The 19,686-nt window shown below is 36.9% G+C and overlaps 2 protein-coding genes across 3 annotated transcripts in view; both read right to left on the bottom strand.

Annotated features, from left to right (window-relative positions):
- Window positions 1-8,821, bottom strand: part of prkcba (protein kinase C, beta a) — a 43,240-nt gene extending 34,419 nt beyond the window's left edge. Inside the window, exons 1-2 of one of the 2 annotated variants that reach the window (XM_073843058.1) lie at window positions 8,509-8,821; window positions 7,982-8,013 (exon numbers count right to left, since the gene is read on the bottom strand). In XM_073843058.1, the coding sequence (XP_073699159.1) occupies window positions 7,982-8,013; window positions 8,509-8,669 (193 nt within the window). In that variant the 5' untranslated portion in view covers window positions 8,670-8,821. The remainder of the gene's footprint in view (window positions 1-7,981; window positions 8,014-8,508) is intronic. The other variant, XM_073843056.1, reaches the window with a different exon arrangement.
- A 4,734-nt stretch (window positions 8,822-13,555) lies between these two features.
- tlr2 (toll-like receptor 2) lies at window positions 13,556-17,979 on the bottom strand. Its single transcript, XM_073842066.1, has 2 exons — window positions 17,859-17,979; window positions 13,556-17,042 (listed from the first exon to the last, which is right to left on the bottom strand). The coding sequence occupies exons 1-2, from the start codon at window positions 17,867-17,869 to the stop codon at window positions 14,675-14,677; spliced, it is 2,379 nt and encodes a 792-aa protein (XP_073698167.1). The 5' UTR covers window positions 17,870-17,979; the 3' UTR covers window positions 13,556-14,674.
- Window positions 17,980-19,686: the final 1,707 nt, after the last annotated feature.

Genomic DNA, 19,686 nt, shown 5'->3' with positions numbered 1-19,686 from the left:
CAAGTATGTTTTCATATTTAAAGAATTTGCTACTGACTATTCAAACTCAAGTTTTGAGCAGTGTGGAGTAGTGATTGTTGTTTGTCGCTTCTACGATCACAAATGCAGACATGGTTTTGTGTTTATTGCGGCGTGGCACAACACATAAAAAGACATAAGTCATTAAAATCAGTAATTATGTCCCCACTGGATGAAGCAAATGCCTTGTTTATAATGGGTTTTATTGTTTTTGTCTCGTCGCACCAGTACACGGCATCACAAGACGGTAAGGCGGTAGGGCTGTGCAATTAATCGAAATTCAGTTTCAATTTTAATTTTTGGCTTCGAACAATCATGAAAATACAGTAATCGAGATGAAATGACTTTCCAGTGGCGCCCTTTTGTTTCTCCATAAAAGCTTCATTTCACATGCAAATTAGCGAAATCAACGTGACTTTCATAAAATGGGACGTGCTTGATTTATTAATGTTTCTTTGATGTTGTGTTTTTAAAAGTGAGAAGAAGTACTTGCAGTGTTCTGTGTATGTGCTGAGAGCAAAACACGGACATGTAAAGTTATCTTTTAGCTCAAGGTGCACACCTAAATGGTCAAATACACACAAAAATATTTCAAAATTAGGCACTTGGTGATTATTCATGTAAACCTTTGTCAGTTATGTCTTAAATGATCAGAAATAGTTGAGAATGAAAATACGTGTGTAAAAGTATATTGGATCCATGTGGTTCTTAAAGCTGCAACAAATAATATTCCTTCTGTGGTCTCTGTGCTTAATATTAATAAAACAAAATACAAAGATAAAAATCACTGCTCTTGAATGAAGGACTTTTGTAGTTTTAATAAGAAACAAAGCATGTTTATTTCTTACAGTGAAGATGCCATTTTATTTTACATTCAATTAATTACATTCAATTTAGTAGGCTGTTAGACTACTTTAGACTTGCATAAATGTATTCAGTATTTCCCCCCCCCCCCCCAAAATATAGCACTGTTTTTTTTCCATTTGTATCTTTTTTTCCTGTTGTATTGCCATCTTTAAATTAATCACTAATATAAAGTTTTGGACCCAGTCATAATCGTGATTATGATATTTGTCATAATCGAGCAGCCCTAGTAAGGGGCGTAACATTTCTGTCACATGTTATTCGGCCAATCACAATGCAAAGGATAGCTGCTTGCATTACACCAAATACACCAAATAATCTGCTTTTTAGCAACATCATATGACTGTTTAGTAGCTGGGTTGCAGGTCTACTGTCATAGCAGGAATATACAATTCTATATGTAAGTAACATAATGCAATTAAGTCAACCATATGATTATGCATTGTTATGATAAAAAATAAACAGGCAAAGTTTAAAAGGGAAGAGAAACGCTTCCCGTATCTTTTCTTGTTAATGTCAACTACGCATCCAATCATATCAAACTCTAATGTTAGTGCAAAATCACCTGTCATTTAGTAGAAGCAAGCCAAATTAGTTAAATCTGCACATGAACAGGCTGCGTGACATGCTCTCGGTTTTGAAAACAATGCACGGTAATAAAATACAACCAAGACAGGCGGAGCTGCACAATTATTCTATAAAAAATCTGTTGTGGAACAGGAAAACGAGTACCAAAGAAAATCACCTGACACCAGAAGCTATAATACCAAAGGGAAACGGATTATTTTGGATCTGTGACAAAATCAGCAAGAAGTAAATAAGATTTATTGCAATGTAGACAGCTTCACTGATTATAATGGGAGCATTTGCAGGAATCTATAACTCTGCTCATGCAGGCAGTGAGTAACAGTGTAAAACTTCCAGTGCCAGTTTCAGTAATTAAAATGGGATCGGAGTGTTCTAGTATTGTTTTCTGTAATATATTCAGTATTTACATAAAGGGTTTGTTTATCATGCTGCGAGCGGGACGATGCAAGTTGAGTGCATTTAGCCACTGCTTTTACCAACAAATCATACAAAAACAAACAAAACTGTGCTTAAAATCAGCTTTGAAATTCATTAAGAACCCTTAACTTTAGTGGCAAGGTTTTGCCTAAATGCCTAGTGATGCTTGTGCTAGCAATCACTACTAATAAAAGGAATTACAGTGAACACAAACCACATACAAATGGCAAAAACAGGCCTTCACAAACATTCATTACAAAACCTCTTAAATCCCACAGCTATGCTTCTTAATTAGAGTCAAGGTCCTTATTAATTATATCTTTGCATTCAATTATTGCCCTCCAGTCATTACAGATGTGTGATTACAGAAGGATCATGCAGTCAGTGATGACTGGGTTCCGTAGCAAAGGCCTGCCTGTCCCTTTAAAACTCTCCAAGCAACCTCAGTGTCCATGCAGTCATTATCATAACACTTCCAAACACTGCATACAGTGTTCCATCGGTGTGGAAGTCATCCACACCACTGTAAACTAACTGTTACTGTTTACTTCACAATCATTGTCTGTCGAGTGGCAATTTTTTTCCCGATCTGACAAGGTTCAGACAAACGAGTGAACAAAACAAACTGTAGGAGGAACCTAAGTCATAACTAGAGACGAGAACAATATAGAGACTTCATGGTATGGGCTCTTTGGGCTTGGGGTAGTAAACAACCGCTTAATAAAAAAAACAAAAAACACTCAGAACACCTTAGCAACCACATACTGTTGTGAATTTCGCACAGGAAAACATTCATACCAGTGATACATTTTATTTGCAAACTAATACTTTTACATTTTAAGATGAAAATTTTAAGATTTGTAAAGATTTTTAAGACCAAGTAAAGACAATTTAAGGAATAAACTGAAGGGAACACAATATGTTCTCTAAATGTAAATGTCTAGGGTGCAAACAATGAGTTGGGTTAGATTTCAACAAATCTCTAAGTTTTAATTCATTTTACAAATAAAAAAAATAGCTTAAGGCTTGAACCTCTGCTCCCACCCACGAGAATATGGAAATATCCTGTACTGTACTCAAATAGCAAAATTACATAAGTCGTCAAGTTCACGATGAAACTGATCAAAATACATTTTATGATTAAAACAAGAACAAATATCTGCCAATGGGCTCAGTAGGACCAAAATTAAAAGTGAAAATAAGTTTTCATACCCCATTGACAGATACAGTTGAAGTCAAAAATGTACATACACCTTGCAGAATCTGCTAAATGTTAATTATTTTATCAAAATAAGAGGGATCATACAAAATGCATGTTATTTTTTTTTAGTACTGACCTGAATAAGTGATTTCATGTAAGAAATGTTTACATATAGTCCACAAGACTATATGTGACCCTGGACCACAAAACCAGTCTTAAGTCGCTGGGGTATATTTGTAGCAATAGCCAAAAATACATTGTATGGGTCAACATTATTGATTTTTCTTTTATGTCAAAAATCATTAGGAAATTAAGTAAAGATCATGTTCCATTAAGATTTTGTCAAATTCCTACTGTAAACCTATCAAAATGTAATTTTTGATTAGTAATATGCATTGCTAAGAACTTAATTTGGAGAACTTTAAAGGTGATTTTCTCAGTATTTTGATTTTTTTGCACCCTTAGATTCCAGATTTTCAAATAGCTGTATCTCGACCAAATATTGTCCTATCCTAACAAACTATACATCAATAGAAAGCTTATTTATTGAGCTTTCATATGATGTATATATCTCAGTTTTGTAAAATTTAACCTTATGACTGGTTTTGTGGTCCAGGGTCACATATATACTACCTGAATGATCCACACCTGTTTTTTTTTTGTTTTTTTTTGTTTAGTAATAGTTGTTCATGAGTCCCTTGTTTGTCCTGAACAGTTAAACTGTCTGCTGTTCTTCAGAAAAATCCTTCAGGTCCCACAAATTCTTTGGTTTTTCAGCATTTTTGTGTATTTGAACCCTTTCCAACAATGACTGTATGATTTTGAGATCAATCTTTTCACACTGAGGACGACTGTAAGACTCATATGCAACTATTACAGAAGGTTCAAACGCTCACTGATGCTCCAGAAGAAAAGACAATGCATTAAGAGCTGGGGGGTGAAAACTTTTTGAATTTGAAGATCAGGGTAAATTTAACTTATTTTGTATTCTGGAAAACATGTAAGTATCTTCTGTAACTTGTGAAGGGAAGTACTAAATGAAAAATGTACACATCTTCATTCTGTTCAAAAGTTTACACCCCTGCATTGTGTTTCCTTCTGAAGTATTATTTCTTGGTTTTAGCTTGTGCTTATTTTTGCTCATGGATATTATACTCTTATCGGCAGTTTTTTAACTCCACTAAAAAGTAAATGCATAGGTTTAAACTCTAAACTTACATATAAATTATAGGAATTATCCCGTAAATGTAAAACAACGACAGCAACTGTTACTTTTTTCCAACATCTTGTTTTGGCACTGTTCCATTTTGTTCAGGCCTGTGTAATTTAATACGAACCTACCTGCTTGAGTTTATAGATTTACATGCACGCATAGCAGAACAAGTGCATGTTTTGCAGCAGTAGAAAGATCAATGACGTTAATGAATGATGGCATTACGAAAAAGCATTATATTTATATTCAGGCTGTAGCTGTAACAATGCCATTATTATAAAGATTTTGTAAAATTTCAAACATGTCTTGGTTTATTGAACAGTAGCCATTACTTCAACCTCATGTTTGCATTTCCACCCTCTCTGTGCACCAGCTCACTCTCTTCACTTCATTCTCAGTCTGCAAGTATTTGCCAGTAAAATGAAATGGTAAAAATAGCTGTTGTGCTGGTATCAGACGCATCTCTTTGTTACCTGAAGCAGGTCAGGGACACACAGCTCTGACCTCCTCTCCTACCTTCTATTTTTCACTTTTAACCAATTATAAACACTCACAAGCAAACTATAAAGAGACAAGTGTGAGATGTGACTCTGAAATTAGTCTTGTAAATTTTTATGTAAATTTACCTATCAATATTTGCATTATGAATCTAATGAAATCGCTATATGAACATTCTGTCCTTTGTTGGTGTATTTCTCAATAAAAGAGGACAGGGGTTGTCACAAAGCTAAACTTTTGGGAAAAGCAGGCAGTTCTCTATTCAGTCTGCACATGTGCAACATTAACAAAATGGAGGCCTGATCTATGCTTTGATTAATCGGTCTTTATTATATTAACGCTTGCATTTGTATGTGTGTGTCAAGTAAATGATCAACATTAACTGTTAACATATTGCTGCATCAGCAACAGCCCTGGCTGGCCCTCGCAGAGCACTATAAATATATCAAGAGCGAATATGTCTTTCTGCTTGGTAAACATAAAAACTGGCAAAATGAATGCAGTTTTTGTGTGACTATGCATTATGGTAGTGGTATCATGCCAACATAAAGTCCAAAATGGCATTGGATGATAAAAAGAGCAAAGATTTAAAGTTGGCAGGCGTTTATATACGTTAGATGATGCCAGAGGGATGAACTATTAAACTAAGAACACAATATTAGAGATTGCAAAGATAAAGAGCCACGGAAGAGAGATGCCGCTCTAAGTGTGATAAAATATGTTAATCAATTCCATAAATTTAGAAATTGTTGGAGACCATGTGGAGGCAGGAAGCATGGGAACGAGGCGTTATTTCCGCAGACAAGCCAAGCAGTCCATTTGTACAGAACTCATTGTGCTAAAACACGCAGATGACAGTTTCAGTGTATTAACTGTACTGTAATGTTTAGCATAACGCTCACTATTGAGACCGTACCTTAAATATCAAAGATTACTCACCCTAGTAAAGATTATAAACCCTTGTATATTTAAAAATCGTAGCTATTTCACGGTTTTCTTTGATAAAGGTAGAAAGATTTGCTGAAAATATACATTTCCATCCACACCAGGATTTCTAGGTTTCCTTTTTTCTGACAGGTCAGGAATCTTGATTCGTTATTTACCTTAAAACTAATTGCCTAGTCCACATGTAATTGAGTCATATTGATTAGTCCAAATCTTCTACGTATTTTCCCTGTGGAAGACAAAGCAGTTCATTGCACCATATCAGCTGAAGTACGTTTTTTAGTTGATTCAAGTGAGAAATGTCATAAAATGTGTGACGACTAGCCCTAGATTCTCCTACTATGTACTTGCTGTCTTAGTAAAGTAGCACTGTAATGTAGTAATTGTGGATGATGCGTTTTTAACAGTCCATTAATGATCTGAGTAGGAGGTGATGTGTTAAGGATAATGCTGCCAAATGCCAGTATAATGGCAGTTTGGGCTTTGACATTCATGGCAACAGTGCCTTGTATTTCATATCCGAAAGTTCAATTCAATTACAAATGGTTTTCTCTAGCAGTGCTTTCGAATGGAATGAAAATAATGGTGCAACACACGGGTAAACACACGACCCCTTTCGTTACTGTTGCTATGTCCAACATGTTCTCACGCAGTGAAAAGTACCAACAGAGAAGGCTACTTTTTAGTATGAAGCAAAGTGAATCAATCATCTCTTTCTCTTTACTAGCTATGGCTTGAAATAAACACGAAGCTATCTTGTTTTAACTGTGGAAAGATGTTATTTAAGTTCAAGTCCACCGCTGTTAATCTACAGATGAAAATGGCAGATACTGCATTACAGTTGGTCAGATGGCCTGTCAATCAAACTTCCTGCGAAAAGTCAATTGTTGCTAACAACAGAGTCTGTGCAGAAACAAGCTACTCATGAAATTTTTCAACCCAGGCTCATTGGAAATATGTGCCTCTACATACATTTCTGCGACAACCATAATTACGTACCTTACTACACGTTTTGCCGCTTTTCAGAATTCAAATATCCAGGTAGTGTCGCTAAAGGTTAATGCACTTGTGTTGGAAATATCCCCTTCACCAAACCCAACCTTAAACAAATGCAAAAGTGATATAAAATCACATTTGTTGATGCAGCCACGCTTTTTTAACTTTCTAATGTGGATTTGAGCTGTTTCATGTTACGGGGTTCGTACCAGAGCTCTTCATCACTGAAGTGCAACGCCGTATCGGGTGAGCTACCGAGCAAACCTACCAAATTAGAAAACTCATGCATATGAAGCTGTATATGTGACGACAAAGTTCAGAAGTATCAGTTTTCGAATCGTGCAGATGTTAAAATTATTGTGAAGCTATTATATAATATTCTGCAAGTAATTTTGTGAAAACTAGGCTTTTCTATGTGTAAATCATATTGTAAATGAGAAGGTGAGAAGTTGTCTGAGTTTTACTGCCTCTAGTTTTCATTTCATTCAACTGGAAACTGCAGTGATTCATACATACACTCTTAAAAATAAAGGTTATTTATTGGCATCAGTGAACATCCATGGAACCTTTCAAATGCAGATAATCAAAAAAGGTTTTTTAGATTTTTTAAAACATTCTTCAAAATGGTTCTTTTAGGAACTGTTCACTGAAAGGTTCTTTGGGGAACCAAAAATGGCTATCACTGCAAAAACACCCTTTTGGAACATTTATTTTAAAGAGTGTATAGGTATGTTTTTTCAGGTTTGCAGAAATGTACATGGGCATGTATGTCCAATGAGCCTATGTTGAAATTTTCATTGGTGAATAAGATGTGACAACTCAATCTTATGAGAAAACATAACTACTTTCACATTTTATATGATAAGGAAGAAAATGTAAATAAATGTCAGATGGGGAAAAGGAAATACAAAATAAACTCTATACATTTATATGATTTAACCACAAATTGCCCAAAATATAAACTGCTCTGTATGTGTGTGTGTGTGTGTGTGTGTGTGTGTGTGTGTGTTTGTGTGTGTGTTGGCTGTGACAGTCAAGAACAACTGTCACTGTCACAATTTCTTCAGCTCACCACTAGAAAACCAAAAAAGCTTGTCTGAATTTCTTCCTCAAACGTGAGCAAATGAAATGAAAGGACAATTAAGTCATTTGCAACAGTGCTTGCTTGTCATGTAACGGAAAATACAAAGCTGCAGTCTGAAATGTACTCAAATTTCATCTAGGGGGCCAAAGAGTCTTACCTTGACACTGGAAGCCTTGCTTGCCGAAACCCCTGCAAAAGAGACGAGACTGTGTGAGAGATTACAGCACAGAAACCGAATCTGGATGCATTCCTCTGCGCTCAGCAGCAGCAAGACGCGCAGGCGCACCATATTCCGCAAAATCGCCAAATCCATCTCTAGGATGATGATGATGATGATGATGGCTTAATCATAACGTGAGGAATTTCTCGTGATAGACAGTTAACGTTTATCCATACTACAGGAAGAGAAGAGTTTAAATAAATGTGCTGTACTGGCATAAACATACAAGTGCACTGATATCTAAACATCTCGTAGAGATGCAGCATTGCGTTGAACTCGTTGCGCGAAGCGCTTGTCTTTTCCGTCTGCGCTCGGCGTCTTTGTTCAGCGTTGACACCACTGCGGATGTCTGAGAGCGTTCAAACGCTTTGGTGTTTTTCCTGTCACGAGCATCAAGTGAGTCACCTGTGCCCTTCGTAACCGTTTACATACAACAACATCTTTGCGTCCCCTGCCATACTCACCAGATGAAGTCGGTGCAGTGGCTGCAGAAGGTCGGTTGCTTAAAGAAGCGCGCAATGAACTTGTGGTTCTTCACTTCGTGCACGTTCTTTTGCCTCAGCGCGCCCTGCCTGGCGAAGCCTCGCGCGCCCCCCGCGCCCTCCGCAGCCGCTGGGTCGGCCATGATGGGGACGGAATGGATGTAGTGGGTAGAAATCTCCTGCACTTGTAGCCTGCGCCGTTGTACGGGGTCTTGCTCGGCTTGCGCTTTGCTTCCCGGTTGGTCGGCACGCGCGCGCGCACACGCTTCTCCCCAGCTGACTGTTGCGGCGCGGGCAGCGGCGCTTCAGTCAGTGATACTGTAACCACGCCCCCTTTGTGCAGTCGTTTCGAATGACTACTGCGTTGGAGAAAAAAACATTCGGTTCATGATTGAGAAACCCGTCCAAAAAGAATTTCCGAGGAACCTCATTAGAGCGACTGAACGAGCGCCAGATGCCCACAGCACTTGTTGATTTGACGCATTGCAAATATTTACCATTGTAGCTTTCTGCCAAGACGCCTAAAGTTAACATTGACATTGAAATTGTGGTATATGGTTACCCATCACTGTCATAAAATAATAAATGAAAATTATAAGTTCTCTTGACGTTCTCGTGATTTAGCAGTAAATAATTATATAATAAAACTGATAGTGTGGAATACGGATATTTTTACAGTAAAGGTAGCTACTATTAAAATTGTGAATGCATTATTTACTGCGAAAAGGGTGTTCCCAGGGATGTTAGGATGTCTTATCCATTATTAAACTCATGTTTTTTTTGTTTTCTGCTGCGTTTTTAATGTTAATTGCATTCATTTTTGTGTCACATGTCGTGTTGACACTGTGTGTGGTAACTCTGTGTAATTGTGGCGAAGAGGGCTTTCGATTAAATATGCCTATTTTCAGTTGCCAGTTGTTTACATTTACAGTAGAAACAATTGTAGTACTTCAAAGGTATCCCCCTTGGCATTACGACTTGTATGGCTTAATATAACGTAAATTATGTCTCTTACTAAAATATGTAGCAGAAATCCTATGAAAGACTTGTGTGAAATGCTACTTTATGTAAAAAAATGTACATTGTTTTATTCATATTTTGGACTATGGGGGGCGCCATTATTTCGATGACGTAAAATGGTTGCTACTTTTGCTAACTGTTGCTATTTTTACCGCAACACAACTCGGAAAATAAATGCCACATTGTGCAACATTTGGTGTAATTTTTCAGTTGAAGGGCAACAAGAGAAGCAATGTAAGTCTTCACTGCTTTTCCTAACAATATATATTTTATAATATAAAATAAGAGCAAGGAATGGGAAGATGCCTGTGGATAAATTCCTGAAGACCTGCATCTTTGTTCTCTCCACTTTAGCCCAGATGCCTTTGAGGCTTTTAGTCGACCACAGCTACTGAAAGAGCTTAATCGGCAGAGACGAGAAACGCTAGATGCTGGCAGGATGTAAACATGCCAAAGCTTGTCATAATGCCGCAGACACAGAAGGAGTTTCTTAGCACAGATTTCACTCGATCAGTGGCGATCCTGGACTTCTGGGGGCCCTCCGCAAAACTGTAAGGGGGGGGGGGGGGGTATGAATAAAATGAATTGCTTGCTTTTAACAAGCAAGAGACTTACGACAATCATGTGATAATTTGTCTGATTTTGACATAGAAAGAGGCGACACCGCACCACATTACAAATTTACATTCATGTTTTCATAACTGCTGGCCCACTTCAAAACGAATCTGAAAATAAATAATCTTTAAGAGCAAGTAAGAGCAAAAATAAGTATTTTTTTACATAAATGTAAACTGTGTAAATTAATGTCAAAAAGCCCTGTTATTATAATCCCACTACTGATTTAAAGAGAAAACATGAAACTAAATGTTGTGGATTAAATTCTATTAAATTTCCTTCTAGGGCTAGACTCTAGACAAAAATAGTTGCTCTACCACCCTCCATTTTTATCTTTAGCATTTTAATTTGAAATGAAACATTTGGAGATTATTTTAATTCTCTACTAAAATGGAAAGGAAATATAGAACTAAGACATGAAACGTGAGCCAGCAACTCTAAAAACATAACTGATAATGTGTGAGTTCAAGCCACTTTTGCAATGTCAGATGTCAGGTTACAGACTGTCCCATTTTGTGCAATCTTTGTGGGTTGAGTGGAAATACATATGAAAGTAGTGTTACAACCCTCCCAGTCTGGTCAGCCATGACAGTACAAGTTTTTTTAATGTATTTTTTTTTTTTATATGTAGATAGAAATACGTGCTGATTTAGGTGACACCAGTTCTGTAATTTATTAACACTGAAAAGATCTCAAACAAAATTCTATATAGGCATGAAATCCTTCACCTAAAATAATTTTGTTTGTTCCAATATACATTTCAGCAGTTATTTACACTAGTGCTGACATAAATGACCTTTCCAATTCATAAATCAAGGTTTAAATACGAGAGCTGCTTCATTATCTTTGTCCCCATTCTCCAGTCACAAATTACACTCAAGAAATGTCAGTGTATATATTAGGTGCCTCAAAATCCTTCTCCCTCATGATGGACTGGACGACTGTTTTTAAACTCTAAGTATTCCATTGTGCACAAAGTTTCTGCAGTCATGATGAAACCTCACGAAACCTTATAAGTTATTCAGAGACCAGTCTTATCTGAAAGGGTTCTCAAAATGGATCAGACTGTGTGTGGCAATTCTGAAAAGGCCCTAAGGCATCTCAAGTATCTTTTTTCAACTGTCATGTTAGTGAAAAATTGTTTCAGAGAAATTTAGGCACTCAGACCTGTAATTTTCTTTTTGAAATAACAGTAGCTCATAGCTTTGTATGCCTGCATGCAAATCACCTGTAATATGTGCAGAATGTGTGTTAGCTTGTTTCAATTCCATAGAAGACTTTTATAAGAACATTTGTTCTTCACTTGGCTTTTAAACTGATTACTTGTTGTTTTTTGATGGAGTACTTTCACTTGCACTTTAAAAAGGTTATTTTTCAATTCTGTAAGCTTTTTTTTTTTCTCGGTTCTCTTTCCAGCAGCGTTTGATGCAAACATTGTGGCTGAAGCCTAGTGGTCTTCAGTCTGAACGGATTCTAACCCCAGTAGTGGTGACCCATGAAGAGTTCGCTAAAATCATCATTGTGCCCTTGAGAAAGACACTTAACCCCAGGCACCACCAAAAGGACTGTCCTTGCAATTACTGTTCAAGAGCAAAGCATAAAATAACTGAATGAGGAACATTTCGGACCTCCCACTTGTTCTGTGTCTATGTGAACAAAAAATTCCCCTTTTAATTTGCACAAAATCTGTCATTTAGCAGATGCTTTGCCACAACATAAGATATTAAACCCTAAAACGATTAACTGACCCACATCCAGAAATTGACCCACAGAGAGATATTTAATATCTGCAGATGACTGGCTAGTCAAAAGTTTACATACACCTTGCAGAATCAGCAAAATGTTAATTATTTAACCAAAATAAAAAGGATAATGTGAAATGCATGTTTTTTTTAGTACTGACCTGAATAAGATATTTCACATAAAAATACATTTACATACAGCCCACAATAGAAAACAATAGTTGAATTTATAAAAACTACCCTGGTCAAAAGTTCACATACGCTTGATTCTTAATACTGTGATGTTACTTGAATGTTCCACAGCTGTGTTTTGTTTTGTTTAGTGATGTGTATGAGTCCCTTGTTTGTCCTGAACAGTTAAACTGCCCTCTGTTCTTCAGAAAAATCCTTCAGGTCCCACAAATTTATTTTTTTCTGCATTTTTGTGTATTTAGACCCTTTCCAACAATGACTGTATGATTCTGAGATCCATCTTTTCACACTGAGGACAACTGAGGGACACACATACAACTATTAGAGAAGGTTCAAATGCTCACTGATGCTCCAGAAGGAAAAACGATTAATTAAGAGCCAGGGGTGAAAACATTTGAACAGAACGAAGATGTGTACATTTTTCTTATTTTTGCTAAATATATATATTTTTTTCATTTAGTACAGCCCTTCAGAAGCTACAGACGATATTCCCAGATGTTCCCAGAAGAGAAAATAAGTGAACTTTTCCCTGACCTTTAAATTCAAAGTTTTCACCCCCTGGCACTTAATTCATTGTGTTTCCTTCTAAAGCATCAGTGAGCGTTTGAACCTTCTGTAATAGTTGCATATGAGTCCCTCAGTTGTCCTCAGTATTAAAAGTACTCAAAATCATACAGTCATTGTTGGAAAGGGTTCACATACACAAAAATACACAAATAATAATAATAATAATAATAATAAAAAAAGAATTTGTGGAACCTGAAGGGTTTTTCTAAAGAACAGCGGGCAGTTTAATTGTTCTGGACAAACAAGAGTCTCATGAATAACTATCACTAAAAGGACTTCTAAAAACACAGCTGTGGATCATTCAGGTAACAATGTATTAAGAATCAGGTGTGTGTAAACTTTTGAACAGGGTAATTTTTTTATTTATTTAACTATTATTTTCTCTTGTGGACTATATGTAAACATCTTGTATGTTAAATATCTTGATCAGGTCAGTACTGAATAAAAAATAACATGTATTTTGTATGATCCCTCTTATTTTGGTAAAATAATTAACATTTAGCAAATTCTGCGAGCTGTATGTAAACTTTTGACTTCAAATGTATATGTATTTTTCGTGCAGTCTTGATGCAACTGATGATTAGATTCTGACCAAAGGCTCATACAGTACATGAGATTTGAGGATACTAATAAACACAAAAGATCTCATCAATCAGATGACAGATGGGATCATTGTTAAATATTATCTGACTCTGAGATACACTGATTTTGATGGCCGTCTGTGGAGAGTACTTCAGGAGCCAAGAAATAAAATGCTTAAGCAGTGTGTACACTAATTAGCTTGCTGATGAACCCACTAAAGGGTCACCGCCGGTGAGATTATTTATAAGGACTCAGTCTGTGATTACATTATTAAAACGTGAAAGGTTACAGTTTATTCTTTGACAGCAATATGCATCTCACCAAAACCCCCTGTTTTAATCACTTGCATTGGCAACAAAAGCATTTGATGCAGTCATCCACCATCTGCTGAGCTCCACACTGGTACAAGATATTACACTATCAAATCACAGCAGAAAATGACATGCTTGGTTTTGGTTTCATTATGCGAAGAAGCAGGTTATATTGTAAAAAAAACATTAGAGAAATAACAGGTGAAAAACAAAAAAACAAGACTGAAATTACACACTGCAAGTAAAATTAATTTTAAATTAAAAATCTAAAAGCATCCAACAGGTGGCGCCAATGTCATAAAATACTATTTAAAAAGTTGTCAGTATCATGTGATTTCTGGAAAAAGAGATCTAAAAAGAGATCGTTTACGACATCAGGTCTATCAAAATAGATCGAAAGCCTCCGTAAAAAAAGTAAGCAGTCTATAGTATGTAAAGACAACATGCTAAAAACGAAAGAATACGTCTAAAATAACAGGATGCGAATAAAAGGTGTTAGTATTTGATTTTATAACAGTTTATCACTGCTATATGTTTCACTGTAAAGCCATTGTCACATATATTAGCATTTGATTCAATCTAATGTATTTACTTACGTAACAGGAAAGGGCTTAACTCATTGTGAAATCATCACACTGCAAACAGTTAGTCATTACAGTAGTAAATAACATTAAAGATAAAGTAACACTAACACAGCTCACGTTACACAGACACATTCTACTGATAATACATGACCTGGATTGTGATTATTTATTGTGCTAATACTGTACTTCAAACTATTCACAGTGCAGAGTGCTTTGAACACGTCATGTGAAACAGTCTGTCGAGTAACAATGGGCCTACGTATGAAGTATAAAGCAGGCCTGTCTGTATTTGTATTATGCAAGCAACCCCCTAGCCACAGCTGACAGGCATTGCATTTTGTCACTTATTTTAGCATTTATTATCATTTTGAATTAGCTTTCCATTTTATATTTTCAGATTTGCTTTTAGTTAATGATAACACTGTATACAGCAAGCCTACAAATGAAAGTAAATCGGATAATGCATCATAGAGACATTGAGTCTTGGCCAGATTTAATCAGTCTGTCACACAACCTGCCGACCGTTCCTTAGCCATTAACATTCATCTCTCTGTAGGACAGCTCTCAGATTGCTCCAGAACTCGCTTCTCTTTTCCTCCTCTTCGGGCCACTCCAGATACGTCCTAGAGTTCATAATCTTCCTCAGCTTGCAGAAACGCTTGGGAATGGTCTCCTTTTTTATTGGCTCGAGAAGTACCAGGACAGCGGAGTCATTGTGTTCATCGACTATGCGGAAATGTGAGAAGTCCAGCTCGTAACGGCACCATTCGCTGGTAACAAAGTGCTCAGACAGAACAAAGAGAGTCCGATGGCTCTTCTCAATCGAGTCAATGATGTTGTCCACAATCCATCGGCCTGGCTGGAAATCCCGTTTGTGCAAACACAGGGCAAACGGAGGGTGTGCACTCTCCAGCTCTGGAACAAGGATCTCTTCGACCCATTCAGCATCATGTTGACTGTAGGATACGAAAGCATCATAGCGGAGCTCTTCGGCCAGTCGACCAACTGCAGGTTTTCGTTTGGCTTGTATCCAAGCTTTAGTCATCTGGAGGTACCATATAACGTGAAGCTTGTGGCAGGTGACAACAATAAGTGCGAGCACTATGATAATCAAAGAACAAAGTACAGAGACAGCAGAGATCATATAACACTCAAAGACTGATAATCTGACATTGTCAATAGCATCACCTCTGAGAGTGAATGGAGTGTCGCACACATAATTGCGACGACCATCTCTTAGTGTGATGAAAAGGTCAACATCCTGTTTGAAGAACGAAACAAACTCGCAGGAGCACACAAAATTGTTATCACCCGCCTCCAAATATTCAAGATTTTTAAATCTCTTCAAATCGTTCCTGTAAAACATCCGCAAGGCGTTCCTTTGGATGAGCAGTGTCTGCAACCTTGGAAGTAATTCCCCATTTGGCAGTTTCATAATTCGGTTGCCTGTCAATATAAGCGTAACAAGTTGGGGAAATCTTTGGTTGAACACCGTCAGATCATTTTCGCTGAGATCCAGGACCGTCAAGCTTGAAGGGAGACATGGGGTCATCTTATGGATCTTTGTGCTGGAAAGGTTCAGAAACCTGAGAGTAGCTGGCCAGCTACATTTTTCTGGCATGGAAACGAAACTATTATGACTTAAATCTAAATATTTGAGACTTTTAAGATTAGTGGCCAACCGAGACATCAACCCAAAAGATTTTAAAATGTTCTGGCTCACGTTTAGAGTGATGAGTTTTTGATATGCGCCAAAACTCGTAGACAACGTCGGCTCAATCGTTAGGTCTGAAAGGAGGTTCTGACTAAGGTCTAAATATTCAAGATTTCTCAACAGATAAGTAGTTAACGGAGGAATAAGAAACACTGTGCCATTGATAACGGACACCTTGTGGAAGTGCACCAGCAGAAATCCTAATTGTGTCATGCTACTGAATCTAAAGAACCCTTGGATGTCGAGATTGCGTATATAGGCCGTATGTAAGTTTTCATAGTGTGTGAATGAAGCTTTTTGCCACCTTCCTTGACCAATTAAATGCACATCTTCAAGACCAATATAAGACAAAGGAGAACCATCCATGACTATCAAAAAAGAGGTAAGTCCTTCATCAGTTGCGCAGATATTTTGAAAAGTCAAGCTTTTAGTCCCACCTTCTCTCGTGGCTTTAAATGGCTCTGTCGAAGTATTCGTTCTGAGTTGGACATCTTTGATACTTAGCAGAGTTTCAGGATGGGAGACGTCTTGAAGAACCTTAGAGACTAATTCTGGATCATTCTGAAATAGACTCTGAAGGCTCAAAGAGACTGAACCGATGGGACGGGCTGCTTTTAAGCTCCCGTTCTCATACGACCTCAGGTTACTGCCAATGAATGTCATCTCGTCCAGATGAGCAAGCTCATCTAAGCCATTCTTGTAAACCTCTCTCAGTGAAGGACTACCGAATCGCAGTGTCCTTAAGTTAAGGAGAGATTGGAAAATGGGAGCAGGTCCCAAGGTGGTGTATGGGTTTCCTACAAGGTTCAGTTGCTGAAGAGATTTTAGCTCATGGAACCAAGACGAAGACAGATTTTTCAGGTTGTTTAAGGACAGGTCAAGAACTTCCAGCTTATGTTGAGATTTGAAAGCCTCAATGTGTATAAACTTGAGCTTGTTCTTGTGGAAGTTTAGGGTTTGAAGCTCACTATATTCGCTGAGATCATTTATGTCGATAGACTCAATTTGATTGAAAGACAGGTCAAGGCCAAGAGCATTCGCTGGAACTTTTGGGACATGTTGGAGATGATTTGATGAACAGTCGCAAAAATATTTTTCATCACAGTTACATGTCCTGGAGCAGGTAAAGCCTTGGGCCAAAATTAATATACAAAGAAATACGGACACCTTTGCTTCCAAGATTCTCATCCTGTAAAAAGAGACAGGTTTCATTTTTAATAAATAATTTTAATCAGTAAAAATAAGGTACAGTATACTGTATTAGTATAGAAGGAAGGAATTTACCGTATAGATTTTTTTACAGCTCTTTTACCTGTATTTGAATTTTGCACTGCAAGGCATGTGTATTTATGGAGTTAAAGGAATAGTTAACCCCAAAATGTAAATTCTGTCATTAATTACTCATGCCGGCCCACATGCATATGTTGTGGCACTCTTGTGAGCGCGCGTTGAAGACTAATGCGAAAAGAAGAAATTGTTTAACAAAGTAGATATTTTTGTTTTCTTTACACACAAAAAGTATTCTCATAGCTTCATAACATTGAACCACTGATGTCGCATGGACTATTTTATCAATGTCCTTACTTTCTGGGCCTTGAACATGGTAGTTGTGTTGCTGTCTATGGGTCAGAAAGCTCTCAGATTTCATCAAAAATATCTTAAATTGTGTTCTGAAAATTAACATGAAGGTGAGTAATTAATGACAGAATTTAAATTTTTGGGTGAACTCACCAAAATGCCCATAAAATGAATGGATAATGTCCATTCTTGAGCAACAAATCAGCATAATATAATCACTTCTGAAATATCTAACACTGAAGACTGGATTAAAGGCTGCTGTAATAAATTTAGCAACCAAAAAAGAGAAACACACAAAACAGAAGTCCTCAATTTCTGATCCAAAATCTGTCATCGTAAGCTTATGGTTACAGTCTTAAAACATGTCGAATATTGAAGTACTACCAGTCTAGCATATTTCAAGACAGAAAAAGTCCAATTTGATTACCTGACCGCCATTATTATGTCTGGTCTTCTTTTCTATGCAAACTGCAGTTTGGCTGTAGTCATAGTGGGAGAAAACAAACAGAAATCAAACATGCAAACACAGTGTGATTCATAGGAGGTAGTGAAACTCAATAGTCTGATTGAAACTTACAAGAACATGTCTCTTTTATCAGGAACATTGATTTTAGGGAACCATCTGTAGAGACCGAGCATGCGTACAGTATACTTGGATGCTTCATATATAGCTATAGCTGTAGTTGGGTAATAATTATTTAAACGGTCTCAAACGTCTTACACAGCTTTTATGCAAATCATAGTTTTTGTAAAACTATTTCAGATATCTGTTCATTTTCACTTCACTAAACACTGCATTTGAATTAAGGATTCGAAAAAAGGAAGTTAGCCTTAAGCGTGAATTTTACTTCACCACTATAAAGTATCTCTACACATCTCTTGTGGTTATTGCAGGGCACACCCAGCGCTCTTCATATTACTAGCTAGATGTTGCAAATATTTTACAGAGAGTAATAAAAGAAAGAAGACTCCTGTGATGAAATACTGGGATCCTATTGTTGAAAATATTTAAATGGTCATATTTATGGTTTTATGTTTGTTACTTGCTTTTATGCATTATAGATAAAAAGCCTTTACTTTTTGACCCTAGCAGCTCCTCTGATGAAAGACAATCTAAAGTTGCAAGAGGACTGCTCCCTTGTGTAACCAAGTGACAGGTGAAAAGAGGCATAAACCTATATCAGACATAAACAGCTTTCCTCAATTCACTTGGGACGTATGATGCTACTTTACTATTTCTGCTCCAGTTGATTTGAGCTGTTGATGGCACAACAGTATTTCTGTATTGTTTGAACTTCAGACATAAATAGACAAAATTAATACAAGTGTATGCAGGCTGAGTCAAAAAGACAAGCGCAAGCAAAGCATAACAACTTATGTTCCTATAGGCATCAAAACACTCTTGGATAGTTAAAATAGAAGAAAGGAGTAAGTATTTTGGCACTAAGTATAACTTCTGAACATGATTTACACTTATGGGATTTGATCTGCTACCAGGCAAAAAACGAAAATCTGATTACAGTTGAAGTCAAAAGTTTACATACACCTTGCAGAATCTGCAAAATGTTAATTATTTTACCAAAATAAGAGAGATCATACAAAATGCATGTTATTTTTTATTTAGTACTGACCTGATTAAGATATTTCACATAAAAGATGTTCACATATAGTGCACAAGAGAAAATAATAGTTGAATTTATAAAAATGAACTCATTTAAAGGTTTACACTTGATTCTTAATACTGTGTTGTTACCTGAATGATCCACAGCTGTGTTCTTTTGTTTAGTGATAGTTGTTCATAAGTCCCTTGTTTGTGCTGAACAGTGAATCTGTCTGCTGTTCCTTAGAAAAAATTTTCAGGTCCCACCAATTTTTGGGTTTTTCAGCATTTTCGTGTATTTGAACTCTTTCCGACAATTACTGTATGATTTTGAGATCCATCAGGACAACTGAGGGACTCATATGCAACTATTACAGAAGGTTCAAGCGCTCACTAATGCTCCAGAAAGAAACATGATGCATTAAAAGGGGGCCTATTATGCTCTTTTTTGCTCTTCATTTTGTTTAGGGGGTGCACTATAACATGCTCTCATGCTTGGTGGTTCGAAAAACGCATAATATTTCACATAATTTACATTATTACAATGGCTTTCTCCCCAGGCTAGCACAAATGGCTCGATTATTTCAGGGTTCCACCTTCCGAAAAACCAAATATATTGTGATTGGTTAGCAGTCCCAGTGCGTTGCAATTGGCC

Source organism: Garra rufa, chromosome 6 (assembly GCF_049309525.1).
Source record: "Garra rufa chromosome 6, GarRuf1.0, whole genome shotgun sequence".
Classification (NCBI taxonomy): Eukaryota; Metazoa; Chordata; class Actinopteri; order Cypriniformes; family Cyprinidae; genus Garra; species Garra rufa.
Note: the sequence above shows the minus strand (reverse complement) of the source record. Positions and strands in the feature narration are given on the sequence as shown.